The following is a 26,088-nucleotide window of genomic DNA, read 5'->3' as shown; positions in this document are numbered from 1 at the left end:
TTAGCATGTAGTATTCTGCGCATTAAACCGCTAGCGCGGCTTGATAAAAGGAGCCCTTAGTCTGCAGTTCTTTTTGTTTTTTTGGTTTGTGGATACATTTTCCCTGCAGTTCCTGTTGGATTTCTTCTTTCGTGGGATTTTTTTTTTTTTTAAAGAAATATTTCAAAACATTTATTTGGTTCAGCTAAACATGTTAAAAAGAGAAAACAGTTTGTAGATCTGCAAGCTCTATTTTAACAAATTATTTTCTTAACGATATGTTGAAGGAATAAAATGAATCTGAGCTTACCCAAGTTCATATGAAAACAACTGATCACAGTGGCACTAGTCTCAATGCAGTTAAAATGAATCTCTTCAGGCTTGGGGCTGCCTATCACCACTACATCAGGCTGAAACAGCTGGAAGCATAAACAGAAGTTTGTGGTTGTCATTGCTGGATATAGATTAGTGCACAATATACATGCAAATACAGTAAAGTAAAACCTTGGATTGCAAGTAACTTGGTTTTATTAAATTTTAACTTGATATACAAGCGAGGTCTTGCAATAAGAGTACATAAAGTATTTTGTATTAAAGTTTTTGGGTTGTTGAACGAATCGTCTGAGTTTCCATTATTTCTTATGGGGAAATTCGCTTTGATATACGAGTATTTTGGATTACAAGCATGCTTCTGGAACGAATTATGCTCGCAAACCAAGGTTTGACTGTACACTGCACATATTCTTATCTACAGAGCAGCTGATAATACAAGAAACTTTCATTGCAATGTCTTTGTAAATGTATGCTATCACTTTCAATTTGAGTCCTCCATTACTTTGAAAAAAAATATAACCAATAGAAGCCCATTTCCCTAATAAATAAATGGAAAATTCATTTACCCCCTCCCCATCTTTTACAAAACTGTAATGCGGATTTGAGTGCCAGCCATGGTGGTAACAGCTCCAAAGTTCATAGAGTTCCTATGAGCATTGGGGCGGTAACACCGCAGCCTGTGCTAAAAACTGCACTACGGTTTTGTAAAAGAAAAAGTAATTTGCAAAAGAAGAAAAATTAAAAATTAGACACTTTTAATCACTGTGAAACATGTTATGTACAATATTATTAGATATACTACTACTATTATTATTATTATTAATTATTTCTATAGCGCTACCAGACGCACACAGCACTGTACAGAGTCACAAAGAGTAAGAAAACAATCCCTGCTCAAAAGAGCTTACAATCTAAACAGGCAAGACAGACAAACAGGATGTTATGGATACAGTTAAGAGGAATGGTTAATCAGCTGGCTGGGTTGGAGGGAAGGGGGGAGTACAGGACAATCAAGCCATTGTGACATCACTGATGAGGTTGTGTCTTATTGGTGGAAGGAGGCATTATGACATCACAATCTCAGCTCTGCTTCCCAAAGACAAACAGGATGTTATGGATACAGTTAAGGGGAATGGTTAATCAGCTGGCTGGGTTGGAGGGAAAGGGGGAGTACAGGACAATCAAGCCATTGTGACATCACTGATGAGGTTGTGTCTTATTGGTGGAAGGAGGCATTATGACATCACAATCTCAGCTCTGCTTCCCAAAGACAAACAGGATGTTATGGATACAGTTAAGGGGAATGGTTAATCAGCTGGCTGGGTTGGAGGGAAGGGGGGAGTACAGGACAATCAAGCCATTGTGACATCACTGATGAGGTTGTGTCTTATTGGTGGAAGGAGGCATTATGACATCACAATCTCAGCTCTGCTTCCTAAAGACAAACAGGATGTCATGGATACAGTTAAGGGGAACGGTTAATCAGCTGGCTGGGTTGGAAGGCAGAGGAGTAGGGTTAAGGATTGAAAGCTATATCAAAAAGGTGGGTTTTTAGTCTGCTTTTAAACAAGGGAAGGGGCTTGACGGACAAACTCCGGTAATTTATTCCAGGCATAGGGGGCAGCTAGATGAAAGGAATGAAGTCTGAAATTGGCAATTGAAGAGAATAAATGCTCATATTATTAGACATAGAATGCACTGGATGTGTGCACACAATTTTTGTAAGAGCCCAACGACCCACAATTTGCAGGTAAATTATTTCACCTCTCAAGAAAATTCTCCCTAAACTGAAACATCACTGCAACAAGACTAGCTATGTTTCCCAGTATATCTTGCTTGTTTACCGACTACACTGATTTTTCTTTTATGTATTATAACATAAGAAGTATCCTAGTGAATTCTGTAAATTTTAATGGCAGACCACATTTCCTGAAACTTCTCTTCCTGAACAGATTATTCCCTGGAGACATTCCAGGAAAGAGTGAAATATGCATCAAGATGGTCCTTTTTGGAACTGCTCCTTGATAGTTCCTTATATAAAAGCATAGCATAGACAATGGATGGCCTTCAGTCACTCCCAATGTGCAACTGAGTTGCAGAACAGTACTGAACGGAGTTGCAGAAAAGAACCTACAAAATATTTATTGGTGGACTAATTACAACCCAACTGTTAAAATTACCATATGCTGCCAACTTAAGAAAGATTCCTTTTTCTGAAGAGCCTTGGCTTTTGTTCTCTACTCAACTTATAGGGCTCCTTTTACAAAGGTGCATTAGGGCCTTAACGCGGGGAATAGCGCGCGCTAAAATGCCCCGCGCGCTAGCCGCTACCGCCTCCTCTTGAGGGAGGGGTCTTTTGTTGTTTTGTTCCATTTTGAAAACATTGCCCCCTCGAGGGGATTGTAACTTAAAATCCCTGGTCTGTTTGAATTAATGATAGATGATGTATTGCAGAAAGTGAAGGCGAGAAAAAAAGCAAATGGATAAGGTGGTCCTGGATACACAGTTAAGAGCACAGACAGAAGGAAGTGCAGCCAGAGACTGGGAAAAGATGGTTTGAAAAACAAAATCACCAGACAACAAAAGTAGGGGAAATTATTTTTCTTTCGCTGGTTAACACTATTTTGGTGCATAATGGTTTTCATTAATGGAGTGAGTTTGTTGTGTCTTTATAAAATATGCACATACCTGCCCAAACTAAGCCACCGAAGAACACTTATGTATAGGTTGCATAAAAGAAGGCAACATTTTCTAGTGCAGGGTTTCTCAACGCACAGTATGTGTACCCCAGGGGATACACAGGCCGCTCGTTGGGAGTATGCGGGCTGACCGCTGTCCGCCCCCCGCCGCCACAACTGCAGCAAGGGAAAGACCAAGCACGGCCCACAAGCCTTCCCCGATGTCAATTCTGACATTGGAGAGAAGGTCCGGGACAGCCAATCACTACTTAGCTGGCCCGGACCTTCTCTACGATGTCAGAATTGGCGTCGGGGGAAGGCTTGTAGGCCATGCTTGGCCCTTCCTTTCCCTTCCTGCAGTTGTGGCGAGCGGTGGCGGCAGATCAGGTGAGAGAAGGCTTCGGCAAGGAAGTGAGGCATGCTGGCTGGCTTCGGTGAGGGAAGGAAGCAGGCTGGCTGGCTTCGGCAAGGGAGGGAGGGAGGAAGGAAGGACAAAGGCTGGAAGGCAGTGAGGGGGAGGGGGCACTAACTTGGGACATAGAAAGGGAGGGAGGGAGGGAATAGAAAGGGACAATTGTTGGGCCTGAGTATGTTAGTGAGAGGGAAAGAGATGGTGTACAAGGGGAAAAAGAGGAAAATTGGGCATAAAGAGGAGTGAGGTAGAGATGCATGGGGAATAGGATGAGAGGAAGAAAATTGTATGGGCCCACATTATTTGAAGGAAAAATTGCATTCCCAGGAGAAGCCTGTTGGATATGCATAGTGTAGTAATATCTTGTACAATATGGCATATTTTTATACATTTCTTGTTTGTTGCCATCGACTCATGAAATTTGAGTTCTAGGAACTTAATGAATTACAGATCTAAAAAGAAAACTGTTTTGTGCTAGCTCAGTAAGATCCTCCAGTGTCATCCCCATGGTTGCTTTCAACATGTCCAGCCATCTGATTGCAGGTAGCCCTCTTCATTTGGTTCCTTCAATCTTCTCAAACAGGACATAAGGACATAAGCAGTGCCTCTGCTGAGTCAGACCAGAGGTCCATCCCTACCAGCAGTCCGCTCTCACGGCGGCCCATTCAGGTCAAGGACCTGCATAGTAATTCTCTATCAGTAACCCTCAATCTATTTTTCCTGCAGAAAATCATCCACTCCTCTATCTATACCCTTCAACCCCCTTATCCTTTAGGAATTCATCCAAACCCTTCTTGAAACCCTGTAGCGTACTCGGTCGTATCACACCCTCTGGAAGCGCATTCCAGGTGTCCGCCAACCTCTGGGTGAAGAACTTCCTAGTATTGGTTCTGAATCTGTCCGATCTTAACTTTTCCGAATGCCCCCTCGTTCTTGTATTTTTTGAAATTTTGAAAAATCTGTCCCTCTCCACTTTCTCCATGCCTTTCATGACCTTGTAGGTCTCTTATCATGTCCCCTCTAAGCCTCCGCTTCTCCAGGGAAAAGAAGCCCAGCTTCTCCAATCTTTCGACATATGAAAGGTTTTCCATACCCTTTATCAGTCGCGTCGCTCTTCTCTAAACCCTCTCGAGTATTGCCTTATCCTTCTTAAGGTAGGGCGACCAGAATTGGATGCAGTACTCCAGATGCGGGCACACCATTGCCCGATATAGTGGCAGGATAACTTCTGCCGTTCTGGTTGTAATACCCTCCTTGATTATACCTAGCATTCTGTTCGCCTTTTTTGAGGCCGTTGCGCACTGCGCCGACAGCTTCATTGATATGTCTACCATTACCCCTAAGTCTTTCTCAAGGCTACTCTCACCCATTACCAGCCCCCCCCCCCCCATCGTATAGCTGTACATCAGGTTTCTGTGTCCTACATGCAAGACTGCATTTCTCTACATTAAACTTCATCTGCCATTTATTCGCCCACTCTCCCAGTTTGTTCAGGTCCCTTTGTAAATCTTCACAGTCCTCTTTGCTCCTAACCCCACTAAAAAGTTTTGTGTCGTCTACGAATTTTATAACTTCGCACTTCAGCTCTGTTTCTATGTCATTTATGAAAACATTGAACAGCAGCGGTCCGAGTACCAATCCCTGCGGGACACCACTCTTAACCCCTCTCCAGTCCGAGTAGTGGCCCTTCATTCCTACCCTTTGCTTCCTACCTGCCAACCAGTTTTTTGATCCATCTATGTACATCCCCTTCCACCCCATGGCTCCTTAGTTTCCTTAGCAGGCATTCATGTGGTATCTTGTCGAAGGCTTTTTGGAAATCCAAGTATACAATGTCTATGGGGGCTCCTTCGTCCACTTCAAAGAAGTGTAATAAATTTGTTAGGCACGATCTTCCTTTGCTGAAGCCATGTTGGGTTGTGTTCATCTGATTATTCCTTTCTAGATGCTCGTCGATGCTGTTTTTTATCAGTGCTTCCACCATCTTCCTCGGGACCGATGTCAGATGGGTCGCCTCTCGAACCTTTTTTAAAGATGAGTGTAACATTTGCTATCTTTCAATCCTCCGAGATCACCCCTGTTTTCAGGGATAGATTATAAACCTGCTGCAGTAACTCAGCTATTTTAGCTCTTTCAATACTCTAGGGCGGATTCCGTCCGGGCCCGGAGATTTGTCAGCTTTTAATCTGTCTATCTGCTTGAGCACGTCCTCGAGGCTTACCTCCATGGATCTTAACTTTTCTGCCTGCTCACCTTTAAAGATCCTTTCAGGTTCTGGCACGCTGGATGTGTCCTCTTTTGTAAAAACTGATGAAAAGAACATGTTTATTCTATCCGCCATTTCTTTTTCCTCCTTCACTACTCCTTTCCTATTTCCGTCATCCAGCGGTCTCACCTCCTCTCTTACCAGCTGCTTCCCTTTAACATATCTGAAGAATGGTTTGAAATTTCGTGTCTCCTTGGCTAGCCTCTCTTCATATTCTCTTTTTGCTCTTCTAACCTCGAGTTGGCATTCTTTTTGATGCTTCCTGTGCTCTTTCCAATTTTCCCCGGATTTGTCCTTTTTCCACTTTCAGAATGACTTTTTCTTATCTCCTATTGCTTTCTTCACTTCCTTAGTTATCCATGCCGGCTCGTTTGTTTGGTCTTTTTTGCATCCCTTTCTGAATCTGGGGATATTTGCGCAGTATTTATCATGTCTTTAAATAAAGACCAGGCTTGCTCCACCGTCTGCGACTTCTTTAAGCTGTTCCTTAGTTTCTTTCCTACCAATGCCCTCATCGCTTCGTAGTTTCCTTTCTTGAAGTTAAAAGTTGTTGTTGTGGTTCTCTTCCCCTTCGATGTCCCTGCATCGACTTTGAATTGGATCATATTGTGATAATTGTTTCCTAACGGTCCCACTACTTCCACTTCCTTTGCAGGTTCATTGAGCCCATTTAGGATCAGGTCCAGAGATGCGTTCCTTCTCGTCGGCTCTGACCATCTGCTCCAAGAAGCAGTCCTGGATTGCCTCCAGGAATCCGGTTTCCCTAGCGCATCTGGAATTTAGAAGACTCCAGTCTATCCCAGGATAGTTGAAGTCTCCCAAAACAATGGTGTTACCATTTTTGCATTCCCGTCTCATTTTGGCTTCCATTTCTTCATCGTTTTCTTTGGTCTGCCCAGGTGGACGATAGTACAGGCCCATCCTTAACTCAGGCCCGTTCCTTCCTGGTATTTTAACCCATAGCAATTCCAGTTTGTCGTTCGCTGTCACTGTGTCCACTCTGGTCGAGTGTATGCTATCCTTTCTGATCCGACCTATCTTACATAGTAACATAGTACATAACGGCAGATAAAGACCCGAATGGTCCATCCAGTCTGCCCAACCTGATTCAATTTAAATTTTTTTATTTTTTTCTTCTAGCTATTTCTGGGCAAGAATCCAAAGCTCTACCGGTACTGTGCTTGGGTTCCTACTGCCGAAATCTCCATCCCATCTAAACCCTCCCGGCCATTGAAGCCCTCCACCAAATGGCCATATACAGACACAGACCAAATGGCCACCCCAGCCCATCATCCACCAAATGGCGATATACAGACGCAGACCATGCAAGTCTGCCCAGTACTGGCCTTAGTTCAATTTTTAATATTATTTTCTGATTCTAGATCCTCTGTGTTCATCCCACGCTTCTTTGAACTCAGTCACAGTTTTACTCTCCACCACCTCTCTCGGGAGCGCATTCCAGGCATCCACCACCTTCTTCATAAAATAGAATTTCCTAACTTTGCCTTTGAATCTACTACTCCTCAACCTCAAATTATGTCCTCTGGTTTTACCATTTTCCTTTCTCTGGAAAAGATTATGTTCTACGTTAATACCCTTCAAGTATTTGAACATCTGTATCATATCTCCCCTGTCTCTCCTTTCCTCTAGTCTAATCATATCTCCTCCAGTCTCTCCTCATACGTTTTCTGGCGCAAGCCTCCTATCATTTTCGTCGCCTCCTCTGGACCACTTCAAGTCTTCTTATGTCCTTCGCCAGATACGGTCTCCAAAACTGAACACAATACTCCAAGTGGGGCCTTACCAAAGACCTGTACAGGGGCATCAACACCTTTTTCCTTCTACTGGCTACGTCTCTCTTTATACAGCCCAGCATCCTTCTGGCAGCAGCCACTGACTTGTCACACTGTTTTTTCGCCTTTAGATCTTCGGACACTATCACCCCAAGGTCCCTCTCCCCATCCGTGCATATCAGCTTCTCTCCTCCCAGCATATACGGTTCCTTCCGATTATTAATCCCCAAATGCATTACTCTGCATTTCTTTGCATTGAATTTTAGTTGCCAGGCATTAGACCATTCCTCTAACTTTTGCAGATCCTTTTTCATATTTTCCACTCCCTCTTCGGTGTCTACTCTGTTAAAAATCTTGGTATCATCTGCAAAAAGGCACACTTTTCCTTCTAACCCTTCAGCAATGTCACTCACATACATATTGAACAGGATTGGCCCCAGCACCGAACCCTGAGGGACTCCACTACTCATCTTTCCTTCCTCTAAGCGACTTCCATTAACCACCACCCTCTGGCGTCTGTCCGACAGCCAGTTTCTAACTCAGTTCACCACTTTGGGTCCTAACTTTAGCCCTTCGAGTTTGTTCAACAGCCTCCTATGAGGAACTGTATTAAAGGCTTTGCTGAAATCTAAGTAAATTACATCTAGCATATGTCCTCGATCCAGCTCTCTGGTCACCCAATCAAAAAATTCAATCAGGTTCGTATGGCACGATTTACCTTTTGTAAAGCCATGTTGCCTCGGATCCTGTAACCCATTAGATTCAAGGAAGTACACTATCCTTTCTTTCAGCAACACTTCCATTATTTTTCCAACAACTGAAGTGAGGCTCACGGCATGTAGTTTCCTGCTTCATCCCTGTGACCACTTTTATGAATAGGGACCACATCCGCTCTCCTCCAATCCCCAGGAATCACTACCGTCTCCAGAGATTTGTTGAACAAGTCTTTAATAGGACTTGCCAGAACCTCTCTGAGCTTCCTTAGTATCCTGGGATGGATCCCGTCTGGTCCCATCGCTTTGTCCACCTTCAGTTTTTCAAGTTGCTCATAAACACTCTCCTCCGTGAATGGCGCAGAATCTACTCCATTTTCTCGTGTAACTTTGCCAGACAATCTCGGTCCTTCTCCAGGATTTTCTTCTGTGAACACAGTACAGAAGTATTTGTTTAGCAGATTTGTTTTTTTCCTTATCACTCTCTACATATTGGTTTCCAGCATCTTTTAGTTTAGCAATTCCATTTTTCATCTTCCTCCTTTCATTAATATATCTGAAAAAATTTTTGTCTCCCTTTTTTACATTTTTAGCCATTTGTTCTTCAGCCTGTGCTTTCGCCAGACGTATCTCTCTCTTGGCTTCTTTCAGTTTCACCCTGTAGTCCTTTCTGCACTACTCTTCTTGGATTTTTTTATATTTCACGAACGCCAACTCTTTTGCCTTTATTTTCTCCGCCACTAGTTTGGAGAACCATATCGGCTTCCTTTTTCTCTTGTTTTTTTGATTTTCTTTACATATAGGTCTGTAGCTATTTTTATCGCTCCTTTCAGCTTAGATCACTGTCTTTCCACTTCTGTTATGTCCTCCCATCCTAACAGCTCTTTCTTCAGGTACTCTCCCATTGCATTAAAGTCCGTACGTTTAGAGTTTGTACCCCGGTAGTACTGTGTCCCATTTGTTTTCAAGTTTCAAGTTTATTGATTTTTAATATACCGACCATCAACGAGTATCTAGCCGGTTTACAATAAAAGATAAAATATAAATAAAATTATGTTTATAAATTATAAAATTAATAAAAAGAATAAAAGGGGAAGTGAACATTAAGGACATTAGACAATGACAAACATGAAAGTGAGGTTAACGAGGGTGGAGGGGGAGAGTTACATTATTAGTGGTGAGAAGAAGAAAGAAAGAGAAGAGAAAAAAAAAGAAAAGGTTTGAATGTGAAAGGGAGGGGGAGGGGAAGGACAGAGGGAGGAGGTCGCTTCTTAAAAGCGGTTGCGTGAATGGTGATGAAAGAGTCACGGGCAATAAAATGCGTCTTGAAATAAGGTTTTCAAATTAGTCTTGAATTTATCAATAAGTTTTTCCTGACAAAGATGGGATGGCAAGGCGTTCCATAAAGTAGGAGCTAATACAGAAAAGTTGGTTTTCCTGGTGTAAAAAAATTCCTTTATAGAGGGGACAGATAGTAGATTTTGGTCAGCAGATCTAAGGGTCCGTGATGGGCAAAATAATAATAATAATAACAGTTTATATACTGCAGTACCGTTTACAAAAGCTTAGTGAAGTACAAGTTGAGAGAACTTAAGAGAAGGGAGAACAAGAGGGGGAAAGGGCAAGAGAACCGTTATAGAGGGGAAAGAGAGGAAAGGGTCATCTGTCTAGGTACTTCAGGAACAGGTGAATAAGAAGTTTGTCAAGAAAAGATGGTTGACGGGAAGATTTGATTTTAAAGACCAACATGAGAGTTTTGTAGGTGATACGATGTGTAATGGGTAGCCAATGCGCTTCTTTCAAAAGGAGTGACGTGGTCGTATTTCCCTAGTTTATATATAAGTTTTATTACAGTGTTTTGGATAAGCTGAAGATGTCGTGTTTCTTTTTTAGGAATTCCATTGTAAAGAGAATTACAATAGTCAAGGTGAGAAATGACTAGAGATTGAACTAGGGTCGTGATTGCTTCAGTTTCGAGAATAGAAGTTAGGGATCGAATAAGTCATAGTTTGTAGAAGCAGGTTTTTACCACTGATAACCCCTAGTAGTTTTATTTTTGTTTCCATTATGACAGGATGAGATTTAAGGCAGATTTTTCCTGTTACTGATTCATTAGGGTTGGTTGAAAAGAGAATACCACAAGATTTGTTAATGTTGAGGGAGAGTTTATTTACAAAGAGCCAATCACTTATTTTGTCTAATTTTGAATTAATTTCTTGTATATCGGCAGTGTTTGTGGTGTCAATGGGGTGGAGTATTTTAATGTCATCTGCGTAAGCAAAGATTGTGAAACCTATTGACTGGGCTAAAGTAAGAAGAGGAGACATGAAGATATTAAATAGCATGTTTCAGTGACCCCAATGATGTCCAGGTTCTCTTTTATGGCCATGACTTCCAATTCCCTCCTTAAGAGCTTGTTCTTGCCCCAAAACGTAGTCCAGTTTCTCACGAAGTGAAATCCTTCCTCCTCACACCATCTCCACATCCAGGCGTTTGCCCTTGGTATTGGTAGGATCTCCGAAAATGCAATCCTCTGAGTCCTCAACTTCAACTTCCTTCCTAGCATCTTGAACTGATCGATCAGTGCGTTCCTGCTGTAGTCCCTCCTACCGACGTCGTTTGTTCCGATGTCCTTCTTCATTGATCTCCCTCTTCTGATGTCCTTCTCCAGTGATCTCTCTCTTCTAATGGTGTGACCAAAATAAGACAGTCATAACTTCATCATTTTGGCTTTGAGTGACAAAGCCTCTTTGATCTCTTCTAGAATCAATTTATTAGTTCTTCTGGTGGTCCACAGCATGCATAAAATCCTTCTCCAGCACTAAAGCTCAAATGAGACAATCTTCTTATTTCTGTAGTGTCCAGAGTTTGTATCTGTAAATGACCAATGAGAAAATGAGTGCATGGACAAGTCTGATCTGCATTTGGAGTGTTATTTCTTTGCCTATGAATACTGTGTCAACAGTCTTCATTGAAGAGCGATTAAGTGCTATTCTGCAGAGTATTTCTTCCCTGCTAGTTGCTTCTTTGTTTATGAAACAGCCCAGGAGATTGAAATCATTTACAACTTCTATTATATCATCTTCAAGCTCAAAATCTTCATCATGTTCCATGTTTAAGATCTTCATCTTTTTTATGTTCAGTTCTAATCCCATGTTATGACTTTTGGCTTTGACTTTTCTCAGCAGATACATGATGTCTTCTTTGCTGCTAGTGATGAGTGTTGTATCATCTGCATAGTGCAGGTTGTTTATATTTTGGCCACCAACTTTGAAACAGACACTCTCTTCTTCCAAATTTGTTTTTCTGAAGATGGCTTTGCCGTAAAGGTTGAACAGGTAAGATGATAAGATGTATCCTTAACTGACACCATGTTTTATTGGAAACCAATCAGTGTCGCCATATTCAGTTTTTACTTCAGCTTCTTGATTTTTGGTAAGGCTCTTTATCAGTTGAATTTTGTGTTTGGGTATGCCCGTTTGCACTAGAGTTCGCCATAGTTTATTGTGAATCAAAAGTATAGGGACTTTTGGTATTCTTTGCTGTTCTCCAATATCCATCTAACATTGGCAATAATGTAATAATAATAATTTTATTTTTTATATACTGCCCAACCAATAGTTCTGGGTGGTTCACATCAAGAGAACTGATTACATTTCAGTGAAAATACAGTCAGAGAATACATTACAATAAAAATACAGAGTAATGCATGGATCTCCCTTCCTTTGCATCTAATTTACTCTAATCATCTTGAAAACAAGAGATTTGGGCATTGCACATTTTACTAGTTATTCTCAGATCAAGATTTAAAAACTAATGGATCAGACTCCCCATTACACGTTTTCTTTTCCTTTCTCCTACAGGTGTGTCTGGTGAGCCTATTAATAGGCCCAGAATTATTTAAGCAAAGGCTTTTCTCCTTGGGAAAAACAGTTTATACCCTTCCATTCTCTGAGGGTTGACAACCAATTCTGTGATGCAGTTTATCATCAGGGGACTATTAACAGAAGCAGGAATGTTACAAAACTTTATTTTTCCATCTCTTTACTATGGAGTCACTAGATGATATCATAACCAACATAAAGCTAGTATATTAAAATAAAAATTGCAGGAAAATTATTAACTAAACATTCACTGTCAGAGAGACAACAGGGGAGCTACTGTGGTTACATTTGTTTATTTCCGATTTAAAATTTTTAGCAGGACAACTTGAAATTAAAACATTCATGTTTTCATAGTTTAAGGACCTACTTATGCTTTGAACACTTTGACCTGCCACTTATATATACAAATGAAGGAAAGATTACAATTGTTTCTCCAGGCCAAAGCTAACAATAACAGCAGCAGCTGCAAAAACATTAGATTGGCAATGGTATTCTGTCTAAACACTGCCTGAACCTGAATGTAAAGCCTCTGTGTCCCACCTAAGTTTGGCATTAAACTGAATACAAAGATGCTTTGAAATACAAAAGCACGAGTCACTATTAATGTCAGGAATTTGCTGCCACCTTATGGCAATTATGAGAAAGACAAAATTATTCAAATACAAATAAAACATTTTTAAAAATTAAGAGAAAACACACCTCAGGGGGCACCAAGTTCAGATTTATAATAAGACACCTAAGCAAGAAAAGCACATAGGTAAATACATTGCACCTATTTTATAAAGGCAACATATGCACCTATGCACAAACTGAAAATTAAGAAAATAAGATATACTATTATCATAATGTATCGTAAACTGTGTGCCTCCTGAGATTTCAGGTGTGCTGTGAGATACTGGGGAGGAGGAGAGGCACCGGTGCTAGCCGACGGCCTACATGATGTGCCTCTCGTGGCGAGAGACACATCCTATAGACAATCAGCCGGCACCAGCGCCTCTCCTCTCTTTGCGTCTTCCCTTCTGGCAACCTCCCACTGGCGGCTCAGGGCCCTTCTGGAGGGCCTTCACGCATGTCATGCATGCATCATTGTGTTGACATCCATGCAGTTCCAGATGCCTCGAGCTGCGTCCACTACATTTAGTGTGCTGCAGCTTGACAAAGTTTGTGAGACATTGCAATATCAGGTCAGATATGCTATTTCAGATCCATCAAGCCCAGTATCCTGACTCGAGACAGTGGCCGAAGTACCCTGTAGACCAGTATAGTCCTTACGAATGGGTAATATACCTCACTGCGACCAGCAGGTGGAGATGGAGATCAAAATTTGTATATTAGGATAGGCACTCCCTCTAGCAATCCAGTCTGCCGAATAGCCAAGCAGAACCTAGGAAAGATACAACTGAAAAACAATAAAACCTACTCCAAACAGGAATAGAAAAACAACAAACACTTGTCAACAACGCTAGAAAAATACCAGAACCCGCAGAAAAAACAAAATCTGCACACGAGCAAAAAAAAAAAAAAAACCCGCTATCACCGCCAAAAAAAAAACCAACCAGAGAGGGTGGGCGACTATACCGGTCAGTCTACAGGCTAACAGAAAGAAAATTAGCAGGTAAGAACCTAATTTCTCATTCTGTAGCGCCTCTTAGACCGGTATAGTCCTTACGAATGTGACATATCAAAGCAGTACCCATCAAGAGGGAACCCCCAAAGGGCCGATATCAGAACACGCTCATCAAACACCGCATCCCGACACACTTGAACATCCACACGATAATGTCTGACAAAAGAATGTAAAGACCAAACTGTAGCCTTGCAAATATCCATCGGAGGCACTAGAGAAGACTCAGCCCAAGAAGCTGCCTGACCCCAAGTGGAATGAGCCTTGAGAAATTCAGGAATAGGCTTTTTCTGCAGAAGGTAAGCGGAAGCAATAGTCTCCTTGATCCAGCGCGCAATGGTAGCCTTGGAAGCGCCATCCCCCTGACGAGGACCAGTTAGAAGGACAAAGAGATGATCTGATTTCCAGAACTCCTGGGTCCTCTACACATAAGAGCGAAGGATCCGACTGACATCCAACTTGCGCAACTGTCTCTGCTCGGAAGATCCCTCCCGACGACCTAACACCGGGAGGACCACCATCTGATTGACATGAAAAGGAGAAACTACCTTAGACAGAAAGGAAGGAACAGGCTGCAAGACAACCCGTTCCCTAGAAAATTTCAGGAAGGGAGCCCAAAAGGAGAATGCCTGCAGCTCAGAAACACGTCTAGTAGATGTAATTGCCACCAAAAAGACTGCTTTATGAGTAAGGTCCTTCAAAGAGCAGTCACCCAAAGGTTCAAAAGGTGGGCGCACCAGAACGGAGAGAACCAGATTAAGATCCCAAGATGGAACAGAGGGTCGCACAGGGAGGCTTGCGCAATTTGGCCGCCTGCAAGAAACCGTCCCACCTACCTTGGCTGGAGGTTCTCGCACAGTGGTGTGAGAGTGTTTCGACTTGGAAGGCTTCAAAACTTTAATCACCACTGGAGGAACTGAGTGCTGAGCTATCTGACCTGAGGAGACAGGAGAAGATATGGCAGCCGAGGACGTCGAAGCACGAGCCGCTCCTAAAGACGAAGGTCTGATGAGGCTCGAGGTGGAAGCCGTAGAAGAGGCGTCGACCAGGGCCAATGCTGAAGACACCTTCAATGCCGAGAGAGTAGAAGACTCCATCTCGAAGAGGTTATCCACCAGAATGCAACGACGCTTAAAAGCACGAGGCTTAAGTGTTTGGCAAGGCAGGCACGAGGTAGGATGATGTTTCGGCCCAAGGAACTTGAGGCAGCGTCCGTGAGGGTCCGTAAGAGATATTGTGCGCTTGCACTTGCAACACCATTTGAAACCGGTAACAGGCCAGGGCATAGACAAAAAGACAGCCGACGCAAAGTCGAAGCCCGCGGGCCACGGTCGAGCAGCCTGTACCGGATGAATGGACGGAAGTAAAATTTTTATTTTTTTATTTTTTAAAGAAAGAAAAAGACTAACACAGCGATTTGTGAGAAAAAGAAACACAAACCGCGGTGAGAGAAGGCACGAACAACGAAGTTACCGGAGAGAGCCAAAAAGACGGACTTCTCGGCTCTGCGGAAAACTAAGAACTGAGGAGACGCGCCCTGTGCATTGGGCGGGAAGGCACTCACGCATGCGCAGTGTGGGAGACTCGAAACTTCTAGTTTCTTCAAGCAAGTCTGCTTGTGAGGCGGCCACATCGAGGCTCCGTCGGATGACGTCACCCATATGTGAGAATACCTGCCTGCTTGTCCTGGGATAAAAATAAGTATGGGAAAGCAAAAAAAAAAAAAACCAAGGCTAAAGTTTACCTGCCTGACATCAGGCAGAAAGGTACTGACACATGGGAGGTATGGGCACTGCCTAAAAATTTAAAGTGATACTGCACTTGGTAGTATCTGTACCAGGTTCTGTAGATGGCGTCACCCACATGCCTGCTTGTCCTCAGAGAACAGGAAAAACCACCAACAAAGGGCATAAAGAAAATGAAATACTACTAGTTTATAAAGCCTGAGACAGCCTGTTACCCTAATTCAGGCCTTACATCTGATATCTTCCAGGAAAGAGTGCTCTCCACTTCCCAGTTGGGAAAGGAAAATGAATGTGCACCTCATTAATGAGCTACAGAATTAGAGCAGCCTTATTACAATGACTTGCTACAAGAGGAAATGGGGCAAATAGGGGCTAAAATTCATTCTGCTTTTTTAAACACTAAGAGGAAAAACATTTTTCAACACTGTCCCTACAGCCTATGGAAACTTCTGTCCAGCAGGAGAAAATGTTAGAACACTACTAAGCATTTACAAAACTGTGTACCTTGTTCTGAAGATGCTGCGTTTGCCACTGGCAGCTCGCTGTCATGGCGCCATTCCTCTGCAACAAGTACTGCAAAGCTGCTTCCAGTGTCCCATAAGCACCAACTATTAGAACTTTCTTTCCATCTAGTCTTGTTTCTGAGAAGAACAGGAGTGGAGAATCAGGTAGACTTAACAAATTCACAAAAACATTATACCACACTCTATCTCAGGGATCTCAAAGTCCCTCCTTGAGGGCCGCAATCCAGTCAGGTTTTCAGGATTTCCCCAATGAATATGCATTGAAAGCCGTGCATGCACATAGCTCTCATGCATATTCATTGGGGAAATCCTGAAAACCCGACTGGATTGCAGCCCTCAATGAGGGACTTTGAGACCCCTGTTCTATCTGCAAGCATTTTAAGAGTATTTTGATCACATGTATTAGCTTTCTCAAGACATGACAATAGTGGTCTAATTTGCACTAGGTTCCTTTGATTTCAAAATAGAAGGTCTGTAAACTACTTCTCTATATTTAGGCTTTGAGCACTTCTCAATAGAGCACTTAATTACAATTTAAGTTGTCCAATTTAATTATGATATGAAAGTATCTGTAGTTTGTTTGCTAATATCTGTATGTATTTATATCTATCATCTCTATGGAACAAAAGTTATTTCGTTTCCTGCCATTCTTCCAGTTAACACAAAATAACAGTAAAGTACCATGCCGCATCTCTCCTTCCATTTCCTCCACTAACATGTCCAACATTCCTCCCTCTTGCATCGCTTTCCATCTGTCCCATCCTTCTCTCTCCACCAAAACATCCAATATTTCTTTCCTCCCTTCTCTCTACCACTATGTCCAACAATTCTCCCTCTTTTTTCCTTTCCCTCCTGCTCCACGCACTCAGGTCCACCCATTTTCCTTTTCTTTTCCCTCCCTTACCAGCAGCATCTCTCTTTCCTTCCCACCTTTCTAGCCCAAGCAGCATCTGTTTCCCTTCCACTCTCCCAGCCTGTGCAGAATCTATTTCCCTCCCTCTAACCCACCCCAAGCCTGTTACAACATCTCTGTTTCTCTCCCTCCCACCCACCCCCCCAAGCCCGCTGAAGCAATTCTGCTTCCCACCAGCAGTGGTTCCTCCTACAAGCTGCCAGAGCTGACCCAGAAAGCTTCCCTTCCTCATATACACCAGCAGTGTAAAAGAGGAACCATTGCCGGCGGCATGCTGAAGGCTGGAGAAGAGAGCTCAAGAGGAGGAAATAGGCTGGTAAGCAGGCTCCCGCAGAAGCCTCGGAGGAACTTCTTCCATCCCTGCAGGATCCATTGAATCCCAGCAAGTCTGGAGGGGATTCCTGCAAGATTCTCGACAGCCCCGTTCCTGTGCAGCTCTTTACCTGGAAGTATCCCTAATGTTTAATTTACAGATGGGAGAAGAGCACAATGTATGAACAAAGTCACTTTGGCTTGTCCCCCTATTTCCACCCCAACTACTACTGTCTAGGGAAACCACTGTTTCCAAGGTGAGGCAAGTCTTCTCATTAACGCTCTAGTGAACTGAAAATCATCAGCACAGCCTCAAACAGCCCCTCCTACCAGAGCATTAGTTGTTATTGTTATTTAAACTGATCAATTGGAACTTTTTGTTGCTCAAAGCAGAAGCAACAGCACCAGATTATTAAACACAGAATTTCATACATACCTAATTTCCCAAGGAGTTCAATCACAGCCTGGGCGGCAGGCGAAATAAAGCTCTCATAGGCATCTCCGCGAACCAACTTTCCTAAATTTACATCCGTTATTCTGGGAGGGGGAAAGTAAAAACAAATAAAAATAGCAAATACCAAGACAAACTGTTCAATTCATGCTATTAATCTGTTTTAATTGCATGTGAACCTCATTAGTGAATACAAGAGATAGCTGAAGACAAAAATTCTACTAAAGTGTGTACCTGGAAGGACTGAAAGTTTGAAGCTATCAATAAGTCTATAGAATCCCATCGACCAGCTTAAGAGACCCAACTAGAGAACTAACACAACTAAGGAAAACTCTCAGACAGAAAAGTGCTGCACCACTGAATGTGGTAGGTAGTAAAATGGAGAACAGGGTGAAACTATCCACAGAAATCAAAGACATACAAATAGAGAAGGAAATACCAGGTGCTCTAAAAGTGAATAAGTTGCTGTCCAATTCTTGAAACAAGCTCACCCAACTCGACATATGAATACTGTTCATGAAATAATTGAACACCTAGATAGGCAAAAAAGTGCTCAGAACCAGTCCAGTAGAAACACTACAACCGGGGTCATGCCCCTAAATGCACCTCTCTTGGTCAATCACAGCACTTAAAAAGCTCTCCCCTTTACTGGCATTAGTCCATCAGTTTTAAATCTGTATAACTTTTAAATGATTTATCTTGTACTTAACTTGAGAACTTGTGAAAATCAAAGTTCCAAGTTCTGACGTGTTTCGCCAGACTGGCTTCCTCAGAGAACCCACTTCAGATGCAGCTTCAGCTAACCAGTGAAAAACTGCTGACATGTCCAAAGTCTATCGCTGCTACCAGAGCAATCTAGGTGTTCAAAGGAGTCAGACTCATTAAGTAGAGCATTGAAGCTGTGAAATAAAGCCTGCTGGTACAGAAGGGATCCAGGCAACTGGTGCCTGTGTTACAACTAAGCAGGCATTGGATACAAATCAAGAGACCCACAGACGACTGTGCAGATGTACAGAAGAACTGAGCCTCCTATCACACTGGCAAAAGTCACAGCTTGTCATACAGTCAGGCGTCATCCACATACCAAACAGGGCACCTCTAGCTCATCGGGAGACTAGCATATCTAGCCATACTGGCGAGCCTTGAATCAGTATGCAGTAGGCTACTGTTTTGATAGGGACGTACAGGCAGCTGCTAAGGTAGTGTCATAAAAATAGTTGCTGCAGGCGAGTTCACTGGTGAACGATAAAGGCTGACTCCTACAAAATGAGCTCTGAAGTTATTGCTGTCACATCCAACTAGCAAACCCAAAACAAACGACCGTGGAGACTGATGCTGCTGACATAGACTTTATTGGAATAATGTAGTCAATAAAACATCCACAACTTGATATATAGAACCCTATATGGACCATGTTTTGACATAAAAGTCTTCCTGAGGGGTCCAAGTGTTTGAAAGCTACATCCGAGAATAGGTCAAAACATCCTCTTGCCTTGCCTCTTGGACCCCTGAGAAAGACTTTTATGTCGAAATATGGTCTGTGTAGGGTTCTATATACAGTGGTACCTTGGATTCCGAGCATAATCCGTTCCAGGAGCATGCTCATAATCCAAAATGCTCGTTTATCAAAGCGAGTTTCCCCATAGGAAATAATGGAAACTCACTTTGATAGGTTCCCACCCTCACCCCCCCCCCCCCCCCGAGGCCAGCAGCGCTGCTCCCCCCCACGAGAACCGGCATTGCTCCCCCCAAAGGCCCCCCCCGCGAACCGGCACCCCCCCCCGCCGCCATTGGATACCCTCCCCCGCTGCCATTGGGCACCCCCCTGCCGCGACCTGAGGTCCCCCAACCCACCCGAACCCTCTTCTTACTTCAGAGTAGCCTCCACACCGGCGCACATGCTCAAGGCCCAGCACAGGAAGCAGATCTTCGGGCACCGGCAGGACATGCTGGTGCCGGTGTGGAGGCTATACTGAAGTAAGAAGAGGGTTCGGGTGGGTTGGGGGACCTCAGGTTGCGGCGGGGGGGTGCCCGATGGGGCAGGGGGTGTCCGATGGCAGTGGGGGGTGCCTGATTGCGGGGGGAAGGGTGCCGGTTTGCGGGTGGGGTGCTCGCAAATCGAGGCGCGCTCAGTTTCTGAGGCGCCGATTTTGCGAATGTTTTGCTCGTCTTGCAAAACACTCGCAAACCGGTGCATTCGTAAACCGAGGTACCACTGTATATGAAGTTGTGGATGTTTTATTGACTACTTTATTCTAATAAAATCTATATCAGCAACATCAGTCTCCACAGTCATTTGTTTTGGCTTTGGATTTTCATCTGTGAATCTGCAGGGTCAACTTCTTGGTTGGTTACATCCAACTAGCAACCAGTGAAGCTTTCTAACAGATGTGGTCACAGTCATGGCTAGGATATCAGGCCATCCTATAGTGCTATTCCATTGGTGATGGAGGAAGAGAAACACAATATACATACATCCGGAAATCAAATGTTTGCCTGCAACTTTCTCCCCTGAGTTAAACAGGCCCATTTTCCTCCAAAGCTAAAAATGCACTATGAAACCCATATGTATTTTTATCCCCATTTGAGGAGGCCAAGTTTCATTCAGACCATTTTACCCAGGTTAACGCCTTTTAAAACTGTATTCAATACAATTAATAAAGAACATTAATTTGATGGTTTCCAAAGCTTATATCTTACCCATCCACATCCTTCTCAGGTGTCAGAGCATTCAGAACTATACTGTTGGGCGACGAAAGATGAAGGGTAATAGCCTGGACTTTGGAATCTTCATTGAGTTTCAATATTTCATCGATAATCTGAAACATTAATTTTAAAAAATCAGAAGGCCTGATAAAGTTAAAATGACTTGAAACAGACTCATTTCAGTTGTTAGCAACTAAACTGACAGTAAAATTACAGTCCTAATAAAAAAAAAAAATTAAGGATCTATGCAAGGGTAGAATACACTTCTGGGATAGAATCATGCAACACATGTGCTTTTTGGCCTCTTGCACAGAATTCCAAATTCATAATAACTAGATATCTGCAGATGTTTTGGGTGAACTTAGAGGATGCCACGCCTTTCCTTCTGGAGATTTACATCTGTGGGTAGCTAACAGCTCTGAATGTGAAATACTAGAGAGGTTTTTGTATTGTGCTTATAAGTGGAGTAAGTGAAGAATGGCTACATGCTGCACACAGTATAGTAGTGGTGTTTGTAAACAGATGGGGCATTACAAAGAAGTCACAAGAACCAGAGAAAATATATTTGGTAGTGAGGAAAATCTAAGTTCACCAATGCAAATTAATTTATCAAGATTCTCCACCAATATATGCACTTTTATTTTATTCCATGACTCGATTGACTGTAAAGCACAGTTACTTACCGTAACAGGTGTTATCCAGGGACAGCAGGCAGATATTCTTAACGCATAGGTGACGTCACCGACGGAGCCCCGGTACGGACCTTTTTAATTAGAAAGTTCTAGTTGGCCGCACCGCGCATGCGCGAGTGCCTTCCCGCCCGACGGAGGAGAGCGTGGTCCCCAGTTAAGATAAGCCAGCTAAGAAGCCAACCCGGGGAGGAGGGTGGGACGTAAGAATATCTGCCTGCTGTCCCTGGATAACACCTGTTACGGTAAGTAACTGTGCTTTATCCCAGGACAAGCAGGCAGCATATTCTTAACGCATGGGTGACCTCCAAGCTAACAGAGAGGGAGGAGGGATGGTTGGCCATTAGGAAAATAAATTTTGTAACACAGATTGGCCGAAGTGTCCATCCCGTCTGGAGAAGGCATCCAGACAGTAGTGAGTAGTGAACGTGTGAACTGAGGACCAAGTGGCAGCCTTGCAGATTTCCTCGATGGGCGTGGAACGGAGGAAAGCCACAGAAGCAGCCATAGCTCTGACTCTGTGGGCCGTGACAGCACCTTCCAGTGAGAGACCGGCCCGAGCACAACAGAACGCAATACAGGCAGCAAGCCAGGTGGAAAGCGTCCGTTTAGAGACAGGACGACCTAGACGGTTAGGATCGAAGGTCAGAAAGAGCTGAGGGGACGAGCGGTGAGTCCTGGTACGGTCAAGGTAGTATGCAAGGGCACGCTTACAATCCAGCGTGTGCAACGCCTGTTCCCCAGGATGAGAATGGGGTTTAGGGAAAAAGACAGGCAACACAATGGACTGGTTGAGGTGAAAAGCCGAGACCACCTTGGGAAGGAATTTTGGATGGGTACGCAGAACCACCTTGTCCTGGTGAAAAACAGTGAACGGTGGATTGGCGACCAGTGCATGCATCTCACTAACCCTCATGGCAGAGGTGATGGCAATGAGGAAAAGCACCTTCCATGTTAGAAGTTTGAGCGAAGTTGTGGCAAGAGGCTCAAAAGGGGGTTTCATGAGGGCTGATAAAACCACATTCAGGTCCCAGACGACAGGAGGAGGCTTCAGAGGTGGTTTGACATTGAAGAGGCCTCTCATGAACCGGGAAACCAGTGGATGAGCCGTGAGAGGTTTTCCGAGGATAGGCTCATGAAACGCAGTGATGGCACTGAGGTGGACTCTGATTGAAGTAGACTTGAGGCCAGCGTCGGACAGAGAGAGCAAATAGTCCAGTACAGTTTCCACCGCTAATGAGGTGGGATCATGATGATGCAGTAGACACCAAGAGGAGAACCTGGTCCACTTCTGATGTTAACATTGGAGGGTGGCCGGTTTCCTGGAGGCATCCAAAATGCGACGGACAGGCTGAGACAGATTATCTGGAGAGGTCAGCCCGAGAGAAACCAAGCTGTCAGGTGGAGCGAAGACAGATTGGGATGCAGTAGAGACTGACAGTGCTGCGTAAGTAGAGTAGGAAACACAGGAAGAGGAATGGGATCCCTGGAGCTGAGCTGAAGCAGGAGGGAGAACCAGTGTTGGCGAGGCCACCGAGGAGCGATGAGAATCATGGTGGCCCTGTCCCTGCGGAGTTTGGATAACGTCTGCAACATCAGAGGTAGTGGAGGAAAGGCATAGAGGAACCGATCCGTCCAGTCGAGCAGGAATGCATCTGGGGTCAGACGATGAGGAGAGAAGAGTCTGGAACAGAACTGGGGCAGCTGATGGTTGTGAGGCGCTGCAAAGAGGTCCACCTGCGGAGTGCCCCAGCGAGCAAAGATGGAGTGGAGTGTTGAAGGGTCCAGAGTCCACTCGTGAGGTTGAAGGATGCAGCTGAGATTGTCGGCCAGAGAGTTCTGTTCGCCCTGGATATAGACAGCCTTGAGGAAGAGATAGAGGCCGTGGCCCAGGTCCAGATGCTGAGAGCCTCCTGACAAAGGAGGCGAGATCCGGTGCCCCCTTGTTTGTTTATGTAGTACATGGCGACTTGATTGTCTGTGCACAGGAGAAGAACCTGAGGGCAGAGAAGGTGCTGGAAGGCTTTGAGAGCATAGAACATGGCTCTGAGTTCCAGGAAATTGATGTGATGTTGACGCTCCTGAGGGGTCCAGAGTCCCTGGGTGCGTAGATCTCCCAGGTGAGCTCCCCACGCATAGGGGGAGGCATCCGTGGTTATGATCATGGAGTGAGGGGGTTGATGAAAGAGTAGACCCCTGGAAAGATTTGAGGAGTTCAACCACCATTGAAGAGATTGCTGAAGAGACGATGTCACAGAGATGGGATGAGAAAGAAGGTCCGCGGTCTGTGACCATTGGTTGGCAAGAGTCCATTGAGGTGTCTTGAGGTGGAGTCGCGCCAGAGGATGCACATGGACCGTCGAGGCCATGTGGCCCAGGAGGACCATCATCTGTCAGGCAGGAATGGAGTGATGAAGGAGCACCTGACGACAGAGGTGGAGCAGGGTCCGTTGACGGTCGGAGGGGAGAAACGCCCTCATTAGTGTGGTGTCGAGAACTGCTCCAATGAACTGAAGTCGCTGTGTGGGAAGCAGATGCGACTTGGGGTAGTTGATCTCGAACCCCAGGAGATGGAGGAAAGAGATGGTGTGATGAGTGGCTTGTAGCACAAGTGGAGACGTAGGTGCTTTCACCAACCAATCGTCCAAGTAGGGGAACACCTGGAGGTTGTGAGACCTGAGGAAGGCCACCACCACAATAAGGCACTTGGTGAACACCCTGGGCGATGAAGCGAGGCCAAAAGGTAGCACTTTGTACTGATAGTGACGGTGCTGTATCTGAAACCGTAGGTAGCGACGTGAAGTCGGATTGATTGGGATGTGAGTGTAGGCCTCTTTGAGGTCCAGGGAACATAGCCAGTCGTGTTGAGAGAGAAGAGGGTAAAGCGTAGCAAGGGAGAGCATTCTGAACTTCTCCTTGACCAGACACTTGTTGAGGTCCCTGAGATCGAGGATGGGACGAAGGTCTCCTGTCTTCTTGGGAACCAGGAAGTAGCGGGAGTAGAATCCCTGACCCCTTTGGTCCGGAGGCACCTCTTCGATGGCATTGAGAAGGAGGGATTGGACCTCCCTCAGGAGGAGGGGGGTTTGGGAGGAGTGAGAAGCAGACTCTACGGGAGGATTGTCTGGTGGAAGAGTCTGGAAGTTGAGAGAGTAGCCGTGGCGAATGATGTTGAGGACCCATTGGTTAGATGTGATGACCTCCCAACGGCTGAGGAAGATTTGGAGGCGACCTCCGATAGGCTGAAAAAGAGGCAATGATGATGGGAGACTGGCTATGCCCTGGAGGAAAAAGTCAAAAGGGCTGAGATGGTTTTGACGGAGGGAGAGGCTTGGCAGGTTGGTGAGACTGTGAGCGAGCCTGAGATTGATGCTGTTGACGAGGTCGGCGAGGCTGCTGTTGAGGCGGGTTGAGAGGTCTGGCCGAGAACCTGCGCTGGTAGGAAGACTGCTGTCTGTAGGTGCGAGCAGGTGGAGTCTTCTTTTTAGGTTTAATCAGAGTGTCCCACCTGGTCTCATGTGCTGAGAGTTTCTGGGTTGTTGAGTCCAGGGACTCTCCGAAGAGTTCATCACCCAGACAAGGTGCGTTAGCCAGGCGGTCCTGGTGGTTAATGTCCAGGTCAGAGACTCTCAGCCATGCCAAACGGGTGAGGAAGACCGATGTCGTTCCTGGGACCGGACAGGGTCGGCAGCATCACGGGTATGTACTGTAGGTGTTTCTGCCAAGAGCACCGGCATGGAAGTATTAATCGGTACCGAGGGGGTCGACACCGATGGGACAGTGTGAGGCTCGGACCGGTCCCGTACCGGAAGGTGCGGTGCCAGCAACGCCGGCAACAGTTGTTGGAGCTGTTGTTGCAGCTGCTCCTGTAACTGTGTTTGGAGTATGGCCACGATGCGGTCGTCCAGGGGAGGCACCGGTACCGCTTTTTTCTTCTTCGGTACCATAGGTGCCGCTCTACGCTCCGGCGATGAGGAGGCCGATGATGAGGCACTCACCGAGATCGGAGCGGAGCGTTTGCGGGGCCGGTGCGGTGCCGGGAGGGCCGGTGTCGCAACCGTGGCAGGAGGGCGCTCAAGGGAAGTGGGAGGCTTCTTAGCCGGCTTACCTGGGCCCAACGACCCCGAGGAAGGGTCCGGTGGTGTTGATGTCGTCGGTGCCGACTTTTGTGGTGCCGTCAACGTCGCAGCCGGTTCCATGGCAGATCCGGTACCAAACAAAATATTTTGCTGGATCTGCCGATTTTACAAAGTACGCTTTTTAAGCGTAGCACAGCGGGTGCAGGTGTCAGCCCGATGCTCTGGACCCAAGCACTGGAGGCACCAATTGTGTGGGTCGGTGAGGGAGATCGGGCGTGCACACCGCTGGCACTTCTTAAAACCCGGTTGAGGGGGCATGAATGGAAACACGGCCTCCGCAAAATCGAACCCGGAGGCCTGTATGGTGGCAACAGGCCCCGCCGGGGCCGGTCTGAAAAAATAAGGAAAACTCGACGTTTTTTGTTTTTTTTTTAAAACAAAAATAAAAGGAATCCGATAAGAAAAAAGGAAAAAAAGTGAAAAAATACGCGAGCGGGAAAGCAAAAATTAGTTTTTCAACGGCCGTTGAAAACACATGCGTCTTCTTCGCTCCGCGGAAAGGAAGAAACTGGGGACCACGCTCTCCTCCGTCGGGCGGGAAGGCACTCGCGCATGCGCGGTGCGGCCAACTAGAACTTTCTAGTTAAAAAGGTCCGTACCGGGGCTCCGTCGGTGACGTCACCCATGCGTTAAGAATATGCTGCCTGCTTGTCCTGGGATAATTAAAAAAAAAATGATCACAAATAGGGATGGAAGTGTGGTAGACCCTGATTGATTTTCAGGACTGTGGGGCAGATTCTCAAAACCAAAGTCTGCCTTTAACGTGCTCGCTAAACCAGTTCCAGCTGGTTTAGCATGCATGTATTTTAGCAGTGGATTATTTAAACGGTTTACTGTGGTCTTTTTAGAGTTTTCCAGCAGTCTCAGATGCTGCCATGCAAATCTAGTACAACAAGGACATTAATATTAAAATGAGAACTCAGAGCG

General features: G+C 45.0%; 1 protein-coding gene across 10 annotated transcripts in view; it reads right to left on the bottom strand.

The window, feature by feature from the left end:
- MTHFD1L (methylenetetrahydrofolate dehydrogenase (NADP+ dependent) 1 like) overlaps positions 1-26,088 on the bottom strand; it is a 441,775-nt gene that overhangs the window by 379,941 nt on the left and 35,746 nt on the right. For 8 of the 10 annotated variants that reach the window (XM_033938573.1, XM_033938565.1, XM_033938569.1 and 5 more), the window contains exons 5-8: positions 20,328-20,446; positions 17,613-17,713; positions 15,932-16,068; positions 290-398 (exon numbers count right to left, since the gene is read on the bottom strand). In XM_033938573.1, coding sequence (XP_033794464.1) covers positions 290-398; positions 15,932-16,068; positions 17,613-17,713; positions 20,328-20,446 — 466 coding nt within the window. Of the gene's footprint in view, positions 1-289; positions 399-15,931; positions 16,069-17,612; positions 17,714-18,118; positions 18,150-20,327; positions 20,447-26,088 lie in introns of those variants that run through there. The other 2 variants (XM_033938574.1, XM_033938575.1) reach the window with 2 other exon arrangements.

This window comes from Geotrypetes seraphini, chromosome 3 (genome assembly GCF_902459505.1).
Source record: "Geotrypetes seraphini chromosome 3, aGeoSer1.1, whole genome shotgun sequence".
Taxonomy (NCBI): Eukaryota; Metazoa; Chordata; class Amphibia; order Gymnophiona; family Dermophiidae; genus Geotrypetes; species Geotrypetes seraphini.
Note: the sequence above shows the minus strand (reverse complement) of the source record. Positions and strands in the feature narration are given on the sequence as shown.